This window comes from Talpa occidentalis, unplaced genomic scaffold (assembly GCF_014898055.3).
Source record: "Talpa occidentalis isolate TD23 unplaced genomic scaffold, MPIMG_talOcc4v2.1 talOcc4.14, whole genome shotgun sequence".
Classification (NCBI taxonomy): Eukaryota; Metazoa; Chordata; class Mammalia; order Eulipotyphla; family Talpidae; genus Talpa; species Talpa occidentalis.
In genome coordinates, this window is record NW_023601433.1 from 89,647,018 (window position 1) to 89,669,940 (window position 22,923).

Here is a 22,923-nt window from a genome sequence, read left to right on the forward strand (position 1 = left end):
GGCAAAGGGAAGCACTCCCATTCCATGACAGTGAGTGGCACAAACTTCCAGATGGGCCCGTGTTGCTGCTGGCGGGCGAGGCGCCCGTCCCAGGGAAGGGGAGGCCAGCCTTGCTGAGCCGCAGCAGAGGTCTTGTTGCAGGCACTGCCTGGTGCTCTGCTGCTTGTGGCCAGAAAGGCCCCCCGCCCCCCGCCAAGATGCCTTTGGAAAGTGAGAAAGGACTCGGCGCTCCCGCTGCGACGGCATGACCTGCCTCGCGCTCCTGGCTGGCACGGCCCGTCGAATGAGCGCGCACCCGCTCAGCCCCCGTGACTCTCGGCCCCAGATCTGACGCCTGGTGCCTCCCGTGCTTGGCCGGGGGTACTTATGCTGGAGCCCAGCCGCCTCCATGCCGGTGGCCGCCTCCACAGTGGGGCCTCTCACGTGCGGCTCCCCCACAGGCCGGTTCTCGAGTGGCTCCCTGGAGCCCAGCAACCCCCTTTTCATGTGCTCGTCCTGGAGGCGGGGTGGACCGGTCAGGTGCGAGCTCCAGCCGACTGGTGCTCATGGTCCGGCCGGCCGCAGGCTGGAGGAACGGTCCAGGCAGACCGTGGGCGGGGCTCCCCGAGAGGACGGGAGCCAGGGCGGGCTGGCGCCCAGGGACGCCGCTCCAGCCTCAGAAGGAAAGGCAAGACTCCGCTCCGGGCCTCTGGAGAAAGAGGACGGAAGAAGCGGCAGCCGGCCTCCCGGGAGGGAGGAGACTGGGTCCCGTCTCGGACAGCCCCTGAAGGGAGCCCCAGAGGCCCCCCTGGCGTCCCAAAGAGCTGTTGGTGTCGCCCAGCAACTCACAGAGCCGCGGACGCGGGGAGTCTCCGACACCGCCTCTGGGCACCAGTAGTGGCCGTGACTGTTGGCCACTGTCGGTCAGCGTGGTCCAGCTCTGTCGACAGGTGACCAGTGCTCGGCCTGTGCGTCTGGTGGACACCGTCTGGGGGAGATGGCCGGCCACCTGTGGCCACAGTAAGCTCTTTGTTTCCCGTTTACAAAGTAGTTATTCCCAGCGCCTGAGGCCTCCTGGAATTGCGCGCTGGGCATCGCGGCCTCCCGGCCTGTCCTACCATAGCGCCCGCCCACCCGGATTCCCTTAGAGTCCGCTGCTGTCTCTGGAAGGAGCCACGCGTCTCCCCCGCACCTGGAAGGGCCAGATGAATAACTGACCTCAGACAGCCGGCGTGAGGCGAGGCAGCGGTGCTGCAGAAAGCACCATTTTGTAGGGCGCCTCTTCTCAAGCCCCCCTGGCAGCAAGGGCGCCTGTGGGGTGGGTGGAATCGCAAAGGCGCCTTTGCAGTGACAGGAAGCCCCTGCCCTGTGCCGAGCTCAGGGAGATGTGGTGGGATGAGCCAGGAAGCCCTCACTGGGGTGCGGGGAGGGCCCCCCGGCTCCCCCGCGGTGTGTGTGATGGGGCTGCCCCTCGGCCACATCGCTGTGGTTAGCTCCGCGAGGCCAGCTGCTGAGCCTCACTCCGCATCCAGGCCCGTGGCCCCGTGGCAGGACTCGCCCCTGGGGGTTCTGCTTCCCCGATCCCCAGTTCCTACGGTGTCAGGCCGCTCACCAGCATGTGCCGGCCCAAGGCGTGAGTGGACCCTGCTCAGAGTGGCCATATCATCTGCTTTTGACTCTCCTTGCTCTGGAGACCTGTCATAAACGGCCTGTCTCGGGGCGTCCCTGTGGTAGCACGTCTCTGCAGATAATCTTGGTAGAAGCAGAAAATGCAAATCCTGAGAACAGCCAGCTGTGGGGGAGTCAGGACGCACCCCGCCCCCCATCAGAAGGGCCGTGTGCTGGCCGCCTAACAGGTTTGAGGGAGGCGTTCCCCCCTTAGCGGCGCGAGCACCCACGCGTTGCGCTTAGGGACCAGGGCGGGGCCGGGACTTCAGTTCCGGCCTTTCTGCACGCCGGCCCCTCCCGGCGGGGGTGACGGGGGGACGTGAGAGGGGCCACGGGATTGTTTGATCCGGCTTCTTTCAAACACTCGTCTTAGGTGACCCTGAGAGTCGCACCCTCTTTTGGGGTTCTTTTCCTGTTGTGTTTAAAAAACCCACAAAACGTCTGCTTCCTGCACAGGCCAGGTGGGCATTCATCAACGGAGGGGGGAGGAAGCGGGGGGGCAAGGGAGGAAACGAGAGAAGAGAGTCTTCTGCTTCTCCTGTTGGGAGAGGTGTGGGGCGCTAACTCGGGGCCAGGCCTGCCGCCCCCGGCGTGATCCCGACGAGTTCCCGGCCCGCAGTGTGGCCGCACAGCACACGACTGACGGCTCTGGCTGGAGTTGCTTCTCACATCGCGGCCCAGGAGCCGTCAGCGGAAAAGGGTACAAAGGGCGGGAATCGAGGCGCTTGGCACCAGGTGATCCGGCAGGAGTCCGCGTCGCAGTCCCAGCCCAGCAGCGAAGGCGGAAGCCGTAAGGAGGTGCTCGCTGGGCGCAGAGGCGCGAGCGTGCTGTGTGTGAGTACTCACTTGTTACTAGGGAGGTGGATCTCGAGCTGCCCCCTCACACCTGTGAGAATGGTCGCATCCAGGAGACGGGCAGCAGGAAGTCTTGGAGGATGGGGAGCGAAGGGGCCCCTCCTGCGCTGCGGTGGGGGTGTAAACTGGTACCACCGCTGTGGAAAGTGGGGATCCCGCAAAGAATGAGAAATACTATTAACACGCTTCTGGGTATTCACCCCCAAAACGCAAAACACACTTTTTCAAGGAGATACATGAGCCCCACGTTTATTGCAGCGGCATTTACAGCCGCTAAGCTGGAAACTGTCTTGCTGAGAGCTCGCTGGCTGGAGGAGATGTGCTGTGCCCAGGCGGCGGATACTACTCGGCTGTGAAGCAGGATTGTCTGGCCACTTGCAACGGGAGACCATGCACCCAGAGAGTGAAATAGTCAGGCAGCTGGAGACAGACAGACGCCCTGTGATTCCAGTCAGGCGGACTCTGGAGAAACCAAGCCCAGGCAAAACAAGCAACTTCAACTGTGAGGCCAGGGAGTGGCCACCGGAGGGCCTAGGGGAGGGGAAAGAGGTCAGAGGTGACGATTTTGTGGTGAGGGGTAGAATTGGGCTTTCCGTGGTGAGCTTCATGTAGTGTATCGACGTCTTGATTCCCCACGCCGAGCCCCTGAAGCTGTTGCAGTGCAGTGTTCTTCGTAAGAATTGTCAACAGGGCCTCCCCGGTGGTGCAGGGGTTTGTGTCAGCACGACGAGGCTGTCCGCAGCCTCTGCAGCACGAGTTCGGTCCCCGGCCAGGGAGCTGCCCACGGGGCACAGCAGACCCCTCCTGTCTCCCCGCTGCTCCCCTCAGCAGTGTGTTTCAGTGGATCCGCCTGTTCTGCTCCCCACTCTGTCTCTGGGGAGTCCTCACCCCCCGCATCTCTGGTCTGGACCCCAGCTCTTGTGTGCACAAATAAATAAAAAAGAAATTGTAAAGAGCCATCGCACTTAACTGTGAACAACGTTACCGTCCTTGTTTTACAGAGAGTTCTCAGGGCTAATGACGTGCTCGGGAGAAGCGCCCAGTGAAGAACGGCAGAGGGAGTGTCAGGCGCTGCAGAGCGTGTTCTTGGTCCTCATCGGCTTCTGCTCTTTGGCGACTTCAGCCCCCCCCCCCCCCCCGCCCCGGTTGAGCCGGGGCGGGCGGTCCCAGGCCAGGGGAGTCACGCGGCCCATGGCTGGCCGACCCGCGGCGCCCCCATCGAGCTCCAGCCATGGGCTCTGAGGCTCCTGTGTCCTGAGCCGCCGGCTCTGGAGTGACTTACTCTGAAGTCCCCGGGAATAAACGGTTCCTGTTTTCTGGAGGTAAAATTATAAAGTGAGGCCTGGAGTCCCCGGGTGATCTTGTGAAGCCCGAGGATGAAGCAGCCCCGCCAGAGAGGTGAGGAGACCAGCAGCTTGTCTCGGGGAGACGCCGGCCAGGGCTGTTCCCAGTTCTGGGCCCGCCTTCGGGTGACTCTCCCTGACATCTGGGTTGCGAGCGCCCGAGCTCTCTTTCTGGTTAAGCACATGGGACGTGATGTCACTCATCAGGAGGCGGCCCCGGCAGCTGAGGCAGCAGCACCCGAGGAGGGGAAGAGTGCCTATGCCCTGCTGGGGGGGGAGTCAAGTCACCCCCCGATCTTAATGCAGAGCGTGGGGACACGTTTCGTGACATGGACGGAGGACACCCCGGGTGGAGCCACCAGGGAGGTGAGCTGGTGTGCACCCACGGCAAGGCCGGGGCACTGCCCTCTAGAGGCCACTGGCCGGGGAGTGAGACTCCGTGCCTTTCTTCCCCCGAGTGCCGAGGACCACGAGTGCCACACGTGTGTGTGTGCGTGTGCGCACGCAGGCTTTAGAGAGAGAGAGGTTCTTGTTATGAACGCAGACAGAGCCGGAACAGTGGCCTACACCTGTGGACGTTGCACTCCCAGGAATGTAAAAGCGTGACCAGAGGCCCAGCTGCCAGTGCCGTGGCCGTGTAGCGTGAAGTGGCCACACACCCGACAGGACGAGCTGCGGTGCGAGCGGACGCTGGAGCGCCATGTGCCTGTTGCAGAGCAGCTGCGGGGGAGCTTGGGGGTGGAGGTGTGCGCGCCGGCCCTGGGCCAGTTTTGTGTCGTGTACTAGGGCACCCCTGTGAGCGGCTGAAACGCGCACCCATCAGCTGCAGGTCTCATGCCGGGGCTGTCTGCCTAGGGCCAGGCTGGGCCCCCCGGGTGAGGTCAGGGGGTGCGAGCAGGCCCTGTGCATGGCTCCCCAGGTCCTGTGTTGCCTTGCACTCAGCTGCCGTGGGGGCCGCTCAGTGCCTGCCGCGGTCCCCATCACCCCCACACCCAACAACAGAGAACCCCTCACCTCAAACCCCTCTCAGTCTTCGCATCTCTCTGGCCTTGACAGGTGCGGTGGTCCTGGGGGCTCCTGTTCCGCCTCACGTGCGCCTTTGGGAACGTAGGCGCATCCGTGGATCATCCCCACAGCGCTGGGCCGCACAGCAGGTGGGGAATCTCGGGGGCGGGTTAAAACCCTGCCCGCCACCATGTGAAAGGGCAAATCCCAGAAAGTAGGCAGTTTGTTCCTGTTTTTCCTAGCAGTGACACCAACCAAAACAATAAAAACCAGCAGCCACAAATCCACCGCCCCAGGTGACAGCCGGCGGGCCTGGCGGCCGAGGCCCGGACGAGGGAGCCCGCCCCTGCTGCCCCAGCTCCCTCTGGGCACCCGCGCGGGCGGCAGCACCCACATCGAGGGTCATGGGAGAAACCAGGAGGGGAGGGTACCGGGGTGCTTAGAACGCTGCGGGGAGTCTGCGAGCACCCGGGAGCACACTGCGGACGCTGCCTGTCGACGGCGCGGGAGACGGTGCCAGCGCGTGCACTGTGGCTCCCGCCGGGCCGTGGGGCCTGTGCCGCTTTAAAATGGCTTTATCTGTATTTGTCCTGTGTATATATGTGGCTTATGCAATAAAAAATGAGTTAAAAATTCCGTGGAGAAAAAGGGCTCTGGTTTATGTAACGGGAGGTCACCGGGAGCAGCGGGTGAGCCCAAGTGTGCACAGAACCAGCCCCTGCCCGCGGCCCTGGACCCGCCCTGCGCTCCTAGCGTGCAAAGCCTCCGCGCAGCCAGGCCCGCCGCCTCCGGGCCGCCTCGCACAACCAAGAGTCTTTGCGACCAACCACTTTGCGCTCCAGAGGGAAGAAACTGGAATCGGGCCATCGAGTGGGGCGCAGGGTGACCCCAGGCCTGCATTCTTGCCAGACACGCCCAGGGAGCGCACTTATTTCGGCTGACCTTGTGTTCATGACGCAACACGAGTAGTGTGGGGGGAGAGGGCGTCCTGAGCGAGCGCCACACGCAGGGGTCGTGGGCCACCCCCACCCGGACCCAGACACCCAAGACACGCAGGACTGCGAGTCCCATGAGGTCATCGCCCCGAGGGAGGGCGGCGTCCGGCAGCCAGGCTTGGTGGCGCCAGGCGGGCGGGGCTTGGGGGGCTTGGTTTCTGGCCGGCCTCCAGCGTGCCGCGGGGGGGCCCAGCTCGGAGGCACTGCCGGGCGGTCGCCGAGTGGCCTCTCCTCTCCCCGAGTCATCCCTTCCTGCGCTCCCCCGTCCGTGAACACCCCGCTGTGACCCTTTCCGTGCGCCTGCGGTGGAGTCTCCCTCGAAGCCCCAAGTGCACGGGTGAGGACCCACAGTCAGGCCACCCCACTGCACACGGGGGTGGCCCTGGAACAGCAGCACTAGTGCTGTATGCAGACCAACAGCTTTTGGGGGCATTTGGTCCCTTTCAAGTACTATCAATGAAAGCCCCGAAAAGGAAATGCGAGGACGCGCGGGTCTCTGTTCTGGGTGTCTCCTGTGGAACGAGCCCCTCCCTCCTCACCGCCCCCCACGCAGTGTGTGAAGCCGGTGCTGAGGGGACTGAAAACATAGAGATGGTGTCTCGTGTTGTCAGAACGTCCAAAAAAAAAAGCTGTCACGTGTTGCTTTTCAGCCGTCGCTCCAAAGTCAGGGCTCCCGCCTGCGCCCAGGGAACGCGTCATTTTCTTCAGGACAGATAATCAAGGTTCATTCTTTTTTTTTTTTTTTTTTCCATTTTCCCTGGTGCTGGGACCCAGGGGAGCCATCTGGGCAGACACATTGATCAAAGAAAAGCATTTTGCCTTACATGTATTTCAAGCCTCTTGCATTAGAAAGATCTGGAGAAATCTTAGAAGTGATACTTACAACCTTTTCTGCTCTACCACGCGCCCCTAATTATTTCCACATTATTCCATAACACCACCCTTGTCTTTGTACCTTTCTGTTACCTGTTTGGGAGAATCATAAAAGACTTCATTAAAATGAGCTGATTAACTGCGATACGATTTATAATTCCCCTCATTTTACAAAAGGAAGCGATGGACGGATAAAGTAATGGGCCCCGAGGTGTGTCCGAGACTCCCTGTGGAACAGGTGTATTTCAGAAGAACTGCAGGCGAGCTCAGCCTGGCAAATCCGACCGAGGCGGGGCTTCCGTTCCGACGTCGGAGGCCACAGCAGCGCAAAGTCAGCGACTTTAAGCCAACAGTCAGCCTCCCCACCCAGTCTCAGTCCCAGCGGAGAGCCCCGGTGACAGGCGGGACTGACTGTCCCTCCTCTATGGAGCAGAAGGAACGGGCCCTGGGAGCAGGCGGGGGGGGGGGGGGGGGGCGGGGCACGGGGCTGCCACGCCCGTAGCCGTCCTGGGAGGGGGCTGCGTGGTGGGCCCACGGTCTCCCCCGGGAACTGTCGTCTTGCAGTGGCTATCACTTTATGGGGGGATAAAGTGTGCTCAGCTGATGGGCTGCATTTCCCAGCTGCCCCGGGGGGAAGACGTGGCCACGTGACCACTAAGGCCCGAGGGAGCCCTTGAGATGAGCTGCACCGTTTTGGGTGCCCCATCTTTCCCGCTGCCCGGGAGGTGATTGTGATGGGTGGGGCGCCAGCAGCCCTGCTGCATCTTGAGGCCCTCGAGACCAGGACAGTGCTGCGAGCCAAGGAGCCTCGGTCTCTGGTGACTGGAGTCAAGAAATAATCCAGTTTCCCCTAAACAGAGTAGGGATGGAGAGTATAAAGGAGCCAACGTGAGCCACAGCCTCGGTGGTGACTGGGGAGCTCAGGTCCCACCTGCTAAATTAGTGAACAAGGAGGCACTAGACTGAGGTGGCTCTGATGGCCCGTGGCCTACGCGCCGCCAGGACCTGTCAGCTCAGGGGCTGAAATCGAAACCCAAGTGCCACTGTCCACCCGCAGCCACCCAGGCGCCACCCGCTGTCGCCAGCAGCTTCCTTGCTTTGTTTCTGCTGTTTCTCGGGTGTGGTGCTGCCTGGTTCCAAGAGACTTTTGGGTCAATAAACTTTAAATTTGTATTTTCCATCGTTTCTCTTTTAACTCGTTTCTCAAGGGGTATCAGGAATTCCAACACCCGCGCGGACGCGCCCAACTTGAAAATGGCGGCTCAGGAGTGAGCACGACACACAGCCGCGTGGCCTGGGCACGGGGCAGCCCCCTCCGGCCGGCCTGCCACTCACTGCCCCTGCCCGCCGCAGGCCGGACGGAGTCCCTGGGTCAGATCCTGGGATGGGGTGGGGGATCAGGGAAGTGCGGGGCTTGCCAGGGTCTAGGAGAGCTGGGGAGCCACGGGCGGGCCCTGCCGGGGCCTAGAACTGCCCCGGGCCTCCTGGGAGGAGAGGCCGCACAGCCCCTCTGCCAGCAGGGTGGTCACCACCCAGCCCCAGAGAACCCACTCTTGCCATGGCTGTGCCCCGGGAGCCTCCCCAGGCCTCTGGACACAGGTGACCTCTGCTGGCCCGGCGGGAACAAACCCGGACAGCCCGGACAGCGCCCCACGGGAGGGGCTGCCCCTGCCTCGGTCCCCGACGGGCATCCCCCGGGCTGGCCGTGGAGGGGTCGCCTCCACCTGGGAGCCGGCGGGAGGCCAGGCCTGGTCCCCTCGCGCGCGCGCGGTGTTGGGAGGGACCACAGCCTCCCCGTCACCTCCTGGGGGAGTCCTGGGGTGGCTGCACCCGCCCCGCGGGCCCCGGGAGCCGACCCCGGCGATGAGGCCCCGCCCCCGGCCTCCCTGGCCCGGCCCCGCCCGAGGGCCCCGCCGCGGGCGGGAAGGGAGACCCCCGGGCCCGCGCCCCGGCTCGCGCCCCGCCCCGCCCGCCCCGCCCCGCCCCGCCCGCCGGCGCCGAACCGGCCGGTGCGTCCTGGGGAGCGGCGGGCGGGCCCGACCCCGCGCCCCGCCCGCCGCCCCGGCCCGGCCCGGCCCGGCCCGCCCGCCCGCCGCGGGCAGAGCGGATGGCCGGGCGCGGCATGCGGCTGCTGTTCCTGGCGGTGCTGCGGCGGCACACGGGCAACGCGGTCACGGCCCAGCGCGTCCGGTAGGCGCCTCCCGCGGGCCCCGGCGCGCGCCGACCCGACCCGACCGGCCGGCGGGGCGCGCGGGGCCTGGCGCGGCGCCGAGACCCGGGCCCGCCTGCCTGGCGCGGGGAGGCGGCGCGGGGCGCGGGTCGGGGGCGCGGGGAGGCGGCGCGGGGCGCACGGGGTCGGGGGCGCGGGGCGCGCGGGGAGGCGGCGCGGGGCGCGCGGGGAGGCGGCGCGGGGCGCGCGGGGAGGCGGCGCGGGGCGCGGGTCGGGGGCGCGCGGGGGCGCGGGGAGGCGGCGCGGAGCGCGGGTCGGGGGCGCGGGGTCGGGGGCCGGGGGGGCGCGGGGGTCCGCGCCGCCGGGCCTGGGGCTGTCCGGAGCGACCCGCGCGGGGCGCCTCCATTCATCGGCAGCGCCGGGCGCGGGGAGCCCCGCAGCAGCCCCCGCGTCCTCCGGCGCTCGGGCTCGGGGCGGGTGCGCCGGGCGGGGCGCGAGCCGAAGCCTGGGCGCGGGGAGGGGCCCTGAAGCCGGTGGGGGTGGAGGGGCCCAGGGTTTGCGGCTGCGGAGCCACACCTGCCCCCGCCCTGCCGGCCGCCCGGACCCCAGGGCCTGTGGCTGCGCCTGCCGCCCCCGCTTCGCCGCGCTGTCTCTGCAGCGATCTGGCTGTTTCCTCGAACCTGCCACCTGCTGCCCCAGGATGTGAGCCCCTCAGGGCAGGGGAACCTGCCACCTGCTCCCCCCCTGGGAATGTGAGCCCCGCAGGCAGGGGCCGCCGGCTCCAATCTGGCCCTTCCCGGGAGTTCTGGCTTTGGTGCAATACGTGCTGGAGAGGGGCCTGGAGGGGTGCAGGGCCGCCCTGGGGTGCTGCTGGTGTTTCGTTTTGTTAAGATGTATTTTATTTATGCATACAGGAGCTGGGGTGCAGGCCAGAGATGCGGGGGTGAGAGGACTCCCCAGAGACAGAGTGGGGAGCAGAACAGGCAGAAGGACTGAAACCCACTGCTGAGGGGAGCAGCGGGGAGACAGGGGAGTCTGCTGCGCCATGTGGGTAGCTCCCTGGCTGGGAATGGACCTCGTGCTGCAGAGGCTGCTGACAGCTTCATAGGTTGCGTCTTAACCCCTTGCGACACCAGGGAGGCCCCACCATTTTTATTTTTAAAGATCTATTTTTACTTATTTATTCATACACGAGCTGGGATGCAGGCCAGAGGTGCCGGAGCGGGGTGGTGAGAGGACTCCCCAGAGACAGAGTGGGGACTGGAGCAGGTGGGTCCACTGAGACACACTGCTGAGGGGAGCAGCGGGGAGACAGGCGAGGTCTGCTGCGCCCTGTGGGTAGCTCCCTGCCAAGGATCGAACTCGTGCTGCAGTGGCTGGCGAGAGCTCCACAGCACTGAGACTTAACCCCTGCACCCCCAGGGAGGCCCTGGCGGTTTTTTTTTAAACCCACTGACTTGCTTCCCTTCACACCATTTCTCAGTTTACTTCCTCTGACCCCCAGTGGGCCGGCTTCCTTACCATTAAAATAAGCACTTGGGGGCCCCCCCCCCCCCCCCCCCGCCGTGGTGCAGCAGTTGAGCGCTGGGCTGTGGCTGCCCACAGCCTCTGCAGCACCAGTTCGTTCCCCAGCCGCCGGCGAGGGTCCCATAGAAAAAAAAAAAGCACTTGGTGCTACCCTCACCCCTGAATGCCCCTCTCTGCTCCAAGACATGAGCTCCGCACAGGTGCCAGGTGGCCCTGAGGACGGGGCAGACCCCCTGCCGAGGCGCACAGGTGAGGGTGTTCCCGCCCCCCGGGCTCAGGGAGGCTGCCTGGCTGCTGGCCCTGCGGAGCGGAAGCCGCGTCCACCCTCAGGAAGTCACGTCCACGCTCAGGAAGTGCGGGTGTGGGTTTGGGTGTGGGTGTGTGGGGTGACACAAGAGGCAGCCACTCGGGGTCTGGAGGGTATTCCCGGTGCGAGGCAGGTGGGGTGGGGGTGGCAAGGACCCTCCTCCCCGCCTGGGAGAGGAGGGGAGAAGCCGGATCAGTGGGCCGTGGGCTCCAAGGAGACCCCTCTGTGCTTCAGACGCGCGCCCCACTTCCTCCCGCTCCCCGAGTGCCAGCCTGACCCAGAGGCTGCCCGCACCCCACTGGCACCCCCACTGCCGAGTCAGGGGGAACTAGAACAGCCGCTGCAGGTCGCCGCCCGCCCGGTGTCCCTCCCACGGCGCTGGGCCCGGCCGGCCTTGGGCGCACACGGGAACAGCGCAGGCAGCCCGGGGGGCGGACGTCGAGCTGGGGGCTGGTGTTGGTTCCTTTCATCTCTGTCCTCCTGGGGTATTTGAGGGAGGACGGAGCAGCCCGCAGCCAGCCCGGGAGAGCCGGTCTCTCTGCGCCCAGAAGCTGCCAGAGGCCTCAGGAAAGGAGGCTGGGCCCGGGGCGGGCGGGTGCTGTGGGGGTAGCTCGCCAGGGACCCCATCCCGGGGCCAGGAGGGCCTGGAGCACCCCTCAGGCCTCCTCTGCGGAAAGCCCTGTGGCTCCCAAAAGACCTCAGTGGCGGCAGGGAGCCCCCAAACCAACAGGTGGGGTCCCCGTTGGTCTAGCAGAGCCACGCGTCCCAGTCCGCCAAGACCGGCCGTGAAGGGAGCCGGCCTAGGCCACTCCTGCATGAAGTCGCGGCTGCCCGAGAGTGAGGTCCACGGGGGAAGACACAGATGGGGGGCAGGGCGCTCGGGGGGTGCCAGGGCCCACCTAGGCTTGGGCCCGGAGGCCTCTGGCATTGTAAATGTGAGAAACAGAAGCTCCGGGCAAGGCATTGCCTGCCAGCCCCCGGCTTAGAGATGCAGGACACGGGGGTGCCGACATCACCTGCCTTGTCCCCTGCGTCGTAAACCCGGGCCTGACCCTCATCATGCCCGTCGCACCTGCGAGCCCGTCACCCGGCGGTGCCCTTAGGTCACAGTGTGACCCTGTGATCTGCAAAGGGGGGACTCGGGAGACTCCGTGGCGTCCCCCACCCCAGGGCCAGGCAGAGCCGGGCAGGGCAGGGAAGCTGAAAAGGCTTGGAGAGGGAGAGGCCTGGGGGAGGCACGTGGAGCGGACAGGTGAGGGAGCTTCCCCAGGGTCATGGGGCCCGCGGAAGGGACACTCAGAGGAGACAGAGACGTGGGGAGACCCGTGGGAGGTGACCGTGGCGGCCGTCATCTGGACTTGGGTTTCGATTTTGCTCCTTTCCTCCCAGACCCGCCTGGCCCCCATGCGCCTTCCTGTGGGTTCCCCAGGAGGGGCCCGAGACCAGGGCGGCTCTCGGGCCTCAGTGGCCCCGCTTTGGGCCGACCCTGCTGGGCTGGACGTTCACCCACGAGGGGCCGGGAGACGGTGGGCTCAGCTGGAAACTTCCTCCTCTGCCCTGTTGCACGCTCACGCCGCTCGAGTTCTTTCCCGTGGAAGGTCTCGCGCTCCGAGTGTTTTGTCCTGATGTGGCAGATGGCAGAGCCTATTTAGAGCGGGCAGGTTTGGGGTCCTGGAGTGCCCCTCCTTCTGCCTGCCAACAGCAGATGGGGAAGGGTCAGTGTGAGGAGGGGTCTCTCAGCAGTGAGGGGGCAAGAGCTTCCCCTCTGGAGGCAGCTGTGACTTGGCAGCACAGACGCCTCCAGCCCAGCGGCTCTCATGGGGCCCGGCAGGGAGCTCATGCGCTGGGGTCAGCAGCATGTTGCCCTCCAGGGGACATGGGGCAGGGTCTGGAGGGAGTTAGGGGGGTCACACACTGTGGGGGCGGCTGAGGGAGAGGCCAGGGTCACTGCTGACGTCCCGCAGTGGCCCCCGCAGCGGCCACGGTCAAGGCTGGGCCAGGGCCGCTGTCTGGCCAGGCTGACGCCGCCTGCAGGAGAGGCCGGCGGGCCCTGAGACAAGGTCCTTCCGTTTCACGCCATGTCGCGGCCCGCGCCGCCGGATTCCTGTGGACAGTTGCTTTGACTGCGGCGCCGAGGGGCCCGGGGTGCGGCAGGGGAGAAAGACGTGTGGGCTTGGGCCTCCCGGAAGGGAAGTTGCCAGGCTGGCGTCCAGCGTGGGGAGGACACATGACGAGACCACAGACTGCAGTGACCCGTGTCCTTCGCACGGCTGACAGCACACTGGGGTGCGGTTCACCCTGACGTCCTTTCTGGAGGGAAACAGCCCCTGGCTGGGGGTGCAGGACCTCCCCTGCAGGGAAGAGGACTTGTCCCGAGGGGTTCTGGACAAGAGCTTGTAGGTTTTTGGAAGAGACCCCGGCGCGAAAGGCGGGCACAGAAGAAGCACATTTACTTCTTACTCTGGGGGTTCCCGGGGGGCGGGTGTCAGGGAGGCAGGAGGTGTTAGGTAACCAGATGCTCCCCGGCCACACAGATGGGTCATTCAGGTAAAAGCCCCCTGGGCCATAGCTCCGGGGGGCCAGGGCCCTCTCGGAATTCTTCATAGTGAAGGGGGAGGTAAATGCTTTGCCTTTGAGTCTTGGTCTCGATGACCTTCAGCTCGAAAGCAACCACGTGCCAAGGGGCGCATTGCATGGAGGCTTATTCTGAACCCCTTCAAGGCCTGATGGGCCGGGGAGTCGGGGATTCCTAAGCCAGCAGGCCCATTATGGGGGCGACAGGGCACCTCGGGCTGGTCACCAAAGCCGAGACGGAGGACTGTGAACTAGGCCTGCTCAGGGTCAGATTCCTGGCGTGGCCTGTGCTGGGCCGGAGAGAGGATGGCCGGCATGAGGGAGAGGGATGCGGGGAGCCCCAGCTGCTGAGAGGACTTGGGGTCCAAGCTGCTGGCAGTCTGTGGCCCCTCTGGCATCCTCAACTATTTGGCCAGGCTGTCGGGTGGTTTAGACAGAGACCACTGCTTCCCCCCCGCCCCCCATCCCCCGAGGCCCTGAGCAGGTGCTGGGACCACCTGTCATTCCTGACTCCCCCCCCACCCCGAGCCGGGCACGAGCACCCAGGTCAGCTCCTCAGGGCAAGGGCAGCTCTGAACGTCCTTCTGGAAAGTTATAAACAGGACCGAGTCCAGAGCCTGAGTTCCTCAGAGGACAAAGCTCACTTCCGTGTCGCGAGCCAGGAACGGCTTCGGTGACAGGTGTAAAAAGACTCACACCCTCCGTTAGCCTGACGTGGGGGGACGCTCCTGTTGTGCTGACGCCGGAGCTGGTGCCTCCAAATCCGGGGGACGGTGCCAAGGGTCAATAGAGCCGCACCCCTCTCCAACTATAAATCCCTGGAGGCAGCAGCGGGTGCCCCCCTCTCCCAGGAGCTAAGGAGGCCTCCCTGCAACCCCGAGATGTTTCCTTCTGGCAACTGACCCGTTTTGAACCCAAGCGTAGGGGCACAGCAGGGCATGAAGGGGTGGGGGCGCAGAGCGGGTCAGGGGTTTGGGTGCCGGGGTCTTCAGAAGCACAGGGGGGTTGCAAACACCTGCCACCCCAGTTTATGCCTTTTCACAAAAGCTGATTTCCCGGCAGGGGCGCCGAGGCCGGGGGCAGCCGCTTCGGGGAATTCGCAGGTGAACTTGTCTCGAGGCCTCATCTGATCCCTTTTCAACTGGGAAGGTCACGTCCAGCTGCAGCCCTTGTCTGCTGAGCCTCCGTGGGTGCCCCCTCCCCAAGTCCTGCTGTCTCAGCTCAGCCCTGTGAGGGAGCCTCTGAGACCTGCCGGGGAGGGCCCGGTCGCGGGGCTCCCTGACGCGGGCGGTGTGGGTGCTGGTATAAAACTCCTCTGTTTCTCTTCGTATCGATCCTGCCCAGTGCCCGTTTGATTCTTTGCCAGCCCAGAAGGACCCAGGCAGGCCCGGGATGGTTCCCTGTGCCTGGCAGCTGGGGGTCAGAGGTCGGTGCTCCCAGGGAGGGCAGCGTCCGGCGCAGGCGAGGGTCACTGAGAGCTGGACTTTGTGCTGGGGCGGCGGCTGAGCCTTCTCCACCCGGAACACTGTGTGTAAACATGTCGTCATCGGAACGGCCCCTCCAGATAACAGAGCAGCCCGGAGACTTGGGGAAGGAGCTGGGAGGGAGGCGGGAGCAGCAGAAGCCGGTCATCTGGGTGGACCCTCTCTCGGGGGCTGTGCTCCTGGGCTGTGCGCCGTCGCCCGGCGTCCGGGCAGGGAAAGCCTGCGGAAGGTTCTCCAGGGTGTCTTTGGAGGCCCCAGGGCACTGCGGATTCACTGGCATCGGGTGGGAAGCGGCTGCTTCATGCCCCCCTGACGTGAGAGCTGTCGGAGGCCGCTGAGGGTCCGTCTTGGCAAATATCTACACAGCCACCTCGATGGCCACAGGCTGGAAGGTGCTGGGCTGAGGGGTGGCTGGAAGATGGGGACCCCCAGCCCCCCCCGAGCACCAGCCTGCAGCACAGAGGCTTCAGCACACCTGACCGCAGCAGGTCACGGGAAGAAGCATCCAGCCTGGCTGCCGGCTGCTGGTCAGAGGTCAGGCTGGAGGTCAGAGGCCGGGGTGCTGGGGTGCTGGGGGTGATGGTGCCAGTCTGGCGGTGAGGGTGGGCTAAACACACCAACAATTAAGCTTTCCTCTGAGGAAGGCGCAGGTAGAGTCCCACTGTGTCCTGAGTCAAGGATGTCAGATGGCAGCATGTGGCCTGGGCACACTCAGGGACCCCAAGCTGTTAGGGGTGCACACTGCAGGGGGTCCTGCCATCTGCTGCATGAAGACAAAGGCAGCAGACTCTTGGTGCGAAAGGTCTTTGATGGAATTGGTGTCTAGGGAGAGAGAAAGAGATATTGTAATCGTAGGTTCACAATACACCCCCCAGGTTACCCATCGCCTGGGGCAAGTGCCCGGCCCAACGGGGTCAGCCCAAAGCAGGGCCACTGGAGCCCGAAAGCTTGCCAGCCTCAGATACCTCCTGGGGCAAGAAAGGGAGAAAGCGGGGCCTGGAGCCTGGGACAGAGGAGCCCCTCCATCAGGACGCCAGCGCCGCCGCCCCCGGGCCTCGGCCCATCTGCTTCTCCCATGTCTCTCCTCCGAGTGCCCCCGAGTCCCTGGCGGAAGCCAAGCCAGAGGAGCAGGCGCCCCAGCCCCCCACAGTATGCAGCTTCTCCTGGACGCTCAGCTCTGCCTCCCCCCCAGCGACCCCACAGGGGGCCTGGGTCACGTCCCGGGGCCGCAGGGTGGGGGTGGCTGCGCCTCTCCCCGCACCAGCACGCCCCGCCTTGAGGAGCTGCTTCCCGCCACCCACCAACTGCCAAATAAAAGCTCCGCATCTCCTAATTGACCGGAGATCTTCACTGTCTCTAACAAGCCTTGCTCAAGTCAGATGTGTCTGAATGCTCGGCCCTACCGGGAGCCCGGGGGGCTGACTCGTTGGCCTGGGTTCTGACCTGGGGAGGAAGCGGCTGAGCCGCGGCCTGGGGGCGGCCGGAAGCAGGGACGGCGCTGAGTTCATGGGGAATATTATTTTTAAAAGCAAAAAATATATATTATTTGGAATATGTTTGAGTTCGGAGTGAGCGTTGAGAGGCCATTTGAAAGGAGTTGGGCAGCGGACGGGCAGCCGCTCCCATGCCCCCTGCTCCGGCCGCGGCGCCCGCGGGTCAGGTCTGCCTGAGCAGAGCTCCTGCCGGCCGCCCTCGGGGGAGTTTCTCAACGCGGGCTGTGGCTTCTCCTTGCCCTCGGCCCTGCTGGGGGGCAGGGATTCTCGTGCAGGGTGATCATCGGGGTGATTTCCAGATAGCCGGACTGCCTGGCAGCGTCCCCCTCCTGCTGGCCGGTTGCCCTGGCACATCAAAGGATGCCAGGTGCGGGGAGGGGAGGTCAGGCCAACCTGCAAGGTGGACACGATAAGATCTGTCTCAGGACGGCTCCGGCCCAGACCTCGGGGGTTATTTATTCGTGCAGCACCGTGTGTTTGATTTACATCACGAGAAAGGGGGGGCACTGAGAGGCCGGAAGGAGACAGGCTGTTCCCCTGGGGCGGCGGGTCTCCGGGGGAGTGCTGTGGCCCTGTAGGCCCCTCCGCCAGCCACACAGACATTTTAGGGTCATTTTGCTTTCTAGTCCCTCCTGCCCCTTCCCTCCACCCCGCGCCCCCGTCCTTCTAGTCTTAGTCCTCGTATTTCGTGCAATCTTGGCCCCAACGCAAGGCAGCTCGTTCACCTGGCGCCGGCTAGCGACGGCGCTGCTCTGGCCGAGGGCAGAAAGGGCTCTGAGACGCGAACCCTCTAGGTGCTTTGAGACGTTCCCAAGGGCAGTTGAAGTGCGGGGGACCCCTCCTGCGAGCCGACTTTGTGGCTGGGCCCACGTGGGGTGTGGTCCTGGGGATGGGATCCTGCAGGGACCGGTCAGAGCCCGGCGGGCAGGCGCCGCCTTGGGGCCCAGGGGTGTGGCCCGTGAGGAGTCTGCAGGTGAAGAGCTATGGCCAGAGTGGGGTGCAGGGGCAGGAGTGGGCGGGCCCCGAAGAACGCTGTGTGCTGGCTTTGCGGCTGGCCTTAACTCTGCAGACACGATGAGCCAGCCCCCGTCCGCAGGCAGTGGGCAGAAGAGCTGGCTACCTGGCGCTGGAGGGCTTCCGCGGCGGGGTCGCAGCTTTGGGTGAGGTGAGCGGCCATGTCTGGCCTCAGGAACCCCCGTCTCCCTGGCTTGTCGAATAAACCCCGCTGTTGCTGTTCTCCGGGCCCAAGAGTCTCGCCATGGCGTGCGCAGGTGGTGAACTCAGACAGTGACCGGTCAGCTATTTGGGCAAGTCCTCGGCCAGTTTGTTGCCCCCGCTGCCCTGTACCCAACTCCTTTCGCTCTCCTCAAACTCTCTCCTTTATTGGCTGAGGGGCCTGAGCCCGGCGATCGGCAGCCACTTCTGGTCTTTATTAAGAGCTGAGTTACACGCGTGCAGCAGGCCTCGCGTGTCCTGCGCACTGTGGAGCAGGAGAAGAAGGTGGCGTTGGGGAGGCCATGAGCGGGGGCGTGGGGCCGGGGCTGCCCTTCACCCGGGTGTCTGAGGCCGGCGAAGGAATTGTCGTGACGACCTGTTGGGGTTTTCGGCAGGTTGCCTGAAGGACGACTCAGAAAATACACGACAGCTTTGGGTTTAAACAATCGTTGGGTTTAAAACCATAAGCTCCGCTGTCGCCGCTGTGATGTTAACGGCCTCCGTCCTTCTCTCTGTTCATCCTCCTGGTAAAGGGTCCATCTCGAGGCCGCCGGTCACGTGTGCATTCTGAAAGATGCCCTTGACTTTGAGAGCCCGGCGGAGATCGCGAGCCTGGTCGAGGCCGACCGCGTGGACGCAGCCCTGGCCCTGCATCTCTACAGGGGCGGCCGCCTTCTGCAAGGTGACCGTCCCCTCTGCGAAGGCCGAGCCGGGCCTGGCGAGACCCAGGCGTGGCCACGGAAACGGTGAACCCCACGGGTCTAGCTCAGACAGGGACCTTGACACCTCTGTGGCTGGTCTCTGTTCCGAGCCATTTTCCTGAAATGGTGTCATCATGTCACTCGGGCCTGAATTTAAACGGAAGCTGTTTTTGTTGCGGTGGGGTGTCATCCTGAACGTTTTCGGTCTATAGTTCCTCGCTCAAAATATAGTTTTCAAAAGCTGAAAGCAGAAAGAACTCTTTTACACAACATGGGGCGAGCAAATATGAACGATCTTATTCACTGGATTTATTAATGAGGGAACTTCGAGGCGCTGCAAGTTCGTGTCGGAAGCCCTTTCCGAAGCAAGGCCGTGGCGCGGCGGCGGGGCTGCGTGAGGGGAAACTAGTCTTACCGCTCGGTTTAGCAAATACCGAAAGCGCAGCCGCCCTGGTCTCGACGGCCCTTGTGGGACTTGCGCTCGTCTGCTTTGCTCTCGGTGGAAGGCGGCACGGCGGAGCCCCAAGGACTGTTGTTCCAAGGGTCAGCCCCGGCCTGGGCGGCGTGACCAGAAGCCCAGGCCTGGGGCCGGTCAGCCGAGGCGAGCACCTGTCTTCGATCACTGCCGGGCCCCCCCCCCCGGGCCAGAGCCGCCTTGCTGGGCACTGCCCTTGTCTGCCCCCCCGAGGCTGCTCCCCAGGCCTGACAGCCCCCTGTGCTCAAATTGCGCTTTTCTTCATAGAGCATTTGTGGGACTTTTTCCTGCCGGAGCAGACGGCTGGAAAGTTTCCGAACAATACCAAGAAGGGACTCCCAGGGCCTGGAGGACAGCTCCGGCTGCCCGTGTCTCTCTGTCCCCCGCGTCCTTCCCCCAAGCGGTCACGGTCAGCAGCTGGGCAGCGGCCCCAGAGCTCCAGATGGCCCGGGGCTGGGGCAATGGGCTGGGCTCTGGCAGATGGGCCCCCACTCTGTTCTGCGGGTTTAAAAGTCCAGCAAATTGATAGAAGTTGCCCTGACCGAGCGGCAGGTGGGCACAGGTTGGGCCCGAGTCCTGTTTCTGGAGTGGAGACAGACGTGGGTGGGGCTGGCTGAGCGCTGTCTGGGCTGGTTCCCAGGCCCTGGCCTGTGTTTCTGCCCCAGCTCGGGGTGGGGGTGGGGTAAGGAGGGAGGGGTGCCCCTTGGTCTCAGCTCCCGCTGGTCTCAGCTCCCGCCGGCCTCTCCGCAGGTCTGCACATCCCTTTTGGCATCATCTTTGGTGGAACGGATCTAAATGAAGACGTGAACCAGGGAGAAAAGAACGAAGTCATGGGGAGGGTCCTTGAGAAAGCCAGGTGAGGCCTGAGGGGCGCGGGGTGCGGGCGGGAGTCCCCCGTGGAAGGGCGGCCGTCCGAGCGCCTCTCACGAGTGCATGTCTTCATCTTCCTGTCCGTGGTCACTGAGTCCCGTCCTCTGCCCTTGTTCCCGCCCACAGCTCTCTCTGGATGACCATTCTACGGGGGGCACCCGGTGGGCGGGTGGGGGATGGATGCTCTGGACGGTGGGGGGTGGGAGCCGGCCCCTGAGCCCAGGGTCAGCCCCGCCTCCTGCCAGGCGCCCCGCCATGTCCTCCCTTCTCACCCCCGAGTGGATGCGCCCACTGGGTTTCTGGTGCGGCCACACGGGCCTCCCAGAGGACAGTTCTTGGTTGTGGGCGTCATCCTGCACCCCCCGACCCTGGACATGACCAGCAGTCCCTGTGCCCTGCCCCTGGCCCACCCCGGCCCCGCGTGGGCGGTCACTGTCCCCAGATGAGTCCCTGCAGAGCTCCATCTCCCCTCCTGCTGGGGGTGCTGGTGGCCATCGGGAGGGACTGAAGGCCTGGAGGGAAAGCAGCGCCTCCTCCTGGTCGCGCAGGCACAGCGAGGACTTGGGGGGGTGCCTGTGTCCACTCTCAGCCGAGCATCCTGTGCTCATGCACGCTGGTGGTGACTGTCCCCCGTCAGACTGAGTCACTGTCCAGGGGCTGTGCTTCCTGCATCCCCTCTGCCCGCCTGTCTGCCCCGGACGCTCAGGTCCCCCCCTTGGCCCCGTAACCGGCTGCCGTCCGCTGTCTGCGGCCGCTGAGCGATGGGCTCGTGGTTGGGAAGCTGCGGGGAGGCCCCCGGAGCTGGGCCTTGTCTGGGACTGTCCCCACCCCCTGGGCTCTGCTGAGCTGCCCGAGGCACCCCCTTTTTCCTGTCAGGTGGATGTCAGTCTTGCCCCTGAAAACTCGGGTTACGGGGGGTGTCGTTGAGCTCAGGGACCGCGGCTCCGTGGGGCTCGGACGTCCCTGTGACGCCGGCGCGGCCTTCCTGAACTAGCGGGCGTGGGGGACGGTCCGCGGGCGTCCCCGTCCGGGCTCACGCCGGCCCGGCCCCCCGCCGCCTCTGCTCCTGCGCCCGGCCTGGGGCGCTGCCTGTGGACGGAAAATAACCGCGTGGTGGGAGCGGTTTTGAACGGGTTCATCTCCCGGCGGCCTCGTTAGCCTCACCCGTGGCGTTGTTATTAAAATGTCCATCAATTTGTATTTTGGGGTTATCGATCGCGGCCAGGCAGGACGCCCGGTCAGCTCCCTCCGCTGATCCCGGGGAAGGGGTTTCGGTGACACAAAGTAGCGGCGTCTCTGGCCTGATGTAGCAAGTGTTGCATCTGTTAGTGGGATGCTTTCAAAAGCTCATGTTTTTCCTACAAAGTATATTTTTTAACTTGTCTTAGTGTTGGAAGCGTTTCTCCCACAAGGTACAGGCTTGATCACGTTCAGCCCCTGAGCCGGGCGAGCCGGGGGAGCCGGGGGAGCAGGGGGGAGCCGGGGGGAGCAGGGGTGCCGGCCCCTCCTTCCTTTCCTCCAGGCAGGTCTTTCCACCTGCGGGGTGGGGGCCGGCGTTGCCGCGGGGCAGACAGCCAGAAGGCCGCCGAGCAGAGCCGCCGTGCTGGTCCCAGATCCCCGTGTTCACAGGACAGTGGGTGTCACGCGTGTCCCCCCACCGTGTCCCCGACACCTGTCCCCCGCGTGCCCCACTCCCTCTGCGGCCGGCGCCAGAGCTTCAGGCTGTCCCGAGGTGCGGTGTGCTCCCGCCGGCCGCCCCCTCTGGGCCTCGCTTTCCCCCGAGAGGCCGGGGCTGTCTCAGAGCCGGGGCCACAGGGGAGCCCCGCCCCGGGGAACCCCGCCCTGCCGGCCTGAGCCCCCCTGGGGAGCCCCTGGCGAGCTGCTGAATCGGGCCTGAAGGTCTCCTTCCGCTGCCGCCCAAGGCCCACGCTTCTTGCCTCTCCCCGCACCCTCAGTGCCCTCTGGGGCGCGTGGAGGCGCCTCCCAGCCGGCCCCGGCAGCCCAGCGCCTGGGACTGCGCCGCACGCCGGGTCTGAGGCGGCGCGTGGCGGTGATGGGGACTCGGACGTGAGGACAGGGCTCTGCCCCCCCCACCCCTCTCCCAGGAGAAGCTGCCCTTGGGGACGAGGGGCTTGGGACGGACCCCGGGGTTGGTGAGGGGCTGGGAGGGGGCAGGAGGGGGAGCACCTGGGAAGGAGCTCGCGGGCCGGCGTCCTCTGTCCAGGGTCCTGCTGTCGCGGGGGTCCTTGCACCCCAGCACCCCCCCGCCCCGTGAGCAGGGGGCGCGTGACGTCCAGCTTCTGCCCCTGCTCCGCCCCGCGGCCCAGCCCGAGCGCTGTCTGGGCGCTGCCTGATGCCGCCCTAATTGTCCTGCGTTTCTGCTCCTCTGCCAGGTTCGCGGTGGCGTTCACAGAGGCCATGAAGGAGGCGGCTCACCGGCAATGGGTACGTGCGGGGGCAGCGCCCAGGACCCCAGTGTCCCCCGCGCCCTGCTGCGGCCAGCGGTGGACTCACTTCCCCGACGCTGATGTTTTTACTTTGTGCGAATACCTTGAACGCGCCGCTGAGGCCTTGCGATGCCGGAACCGCCCGGCTCACCCCGCAGGTGTCCTGCCTCCTGTTTGACCGCCGTCGGCCCTCGTGAGCTGGATGCCAAGGCCAGTGGTCCTCGACGTCCTGGGGTCCCTGGGACTCCTTCTGGCCTCCACACGGTCAGACCTGTTTTCGTAACCACCCTAGGGCAGGTGTCGGCGGCGGGTAGCGCCAGGGAGGGGCGCTGGCCTCGCTGCATGGAGCAGGGAGTTGCTCACCCAGCGCCTTGCTTGCTTGCGTCTGGAATTCCTTCCTGCTGTGGAGAACCCAAGGCCAAGGATGTGTCCTCCTGGGGTCCCGCTGATGGCGAGCCCCAGGCGAACCCCAGCGGGAACCCCGTGTGCGCACGTGGGGCCCAGCTGCTTCCCACAGTGCCTTTTTCCTGAGTGACTGGGAGGCAAACTTATTCGGGTGTTTTCTCTAAAATGAGTGAATCGAGCCCGTCACGGCAAGAAAGCCGACTGTGCTGCCGCCGATGGCGCCGTCTGCATCGTCAGGCGAGCCTGGGGTTTTGGAGACTTTGAGGCCGACGGCTCCCGACACAGGGGCCTTCCCAAGGGGCTCAGCCGCCAGGTCCCCGCAGGCCACTCGGGCTGCAGGGGGGCGGGCACGGGGTGCGGTGGTCCAGTCGGCAGCCAGACCAGCGGGCCCAGGGCAGCAGGTCCTCGTCGCAATGAGCTCGTGAGAAGGCATGTCTGGGGGGTGTTGGGTGGTGCCCAAGATGGCGGCCGGGTGCTCCCTGAAAGTCAGCACGCGCCCCTTCCCAACAACTGATGCCGACGGAGCAAAGCCGCAGG

The 22,923-nt window shown here is 65.2% G+C and overlaps 1 protein-coding gene across 1 annotated transcript in view; it reads left to right on the forward strand.

Moving 5' to 3' along the window:
- Positions 1–8,840: 8,840 nt before the first annotated feature.
- The window catches only part of GLT1D1 (glycosyltransferase 1 domain containing 1), a 44,834-nt gene continuing 30,751 nt past the window's right edge, over positions 8,841–22,923 (forward strand). The window contains exons 1-4 of the mRNA XM_037511327.1: positions 8,841–8,908; positions 18,022–18,170; positions 19,415–19,520; positions 21,928–21,979. Coding sequence (XP_037367224.1) covers positions 8,841–8,908; positions 18,022–18,170; positions 19,415–19,520; positions 21,928–21,979 — 375 coding nt within the window. The remainder of the gene's footprint in view (positions 8,909–18,021; positions 18,171–19,414; positions 19,521–21,927; positions 21,980–22,923) is intronic.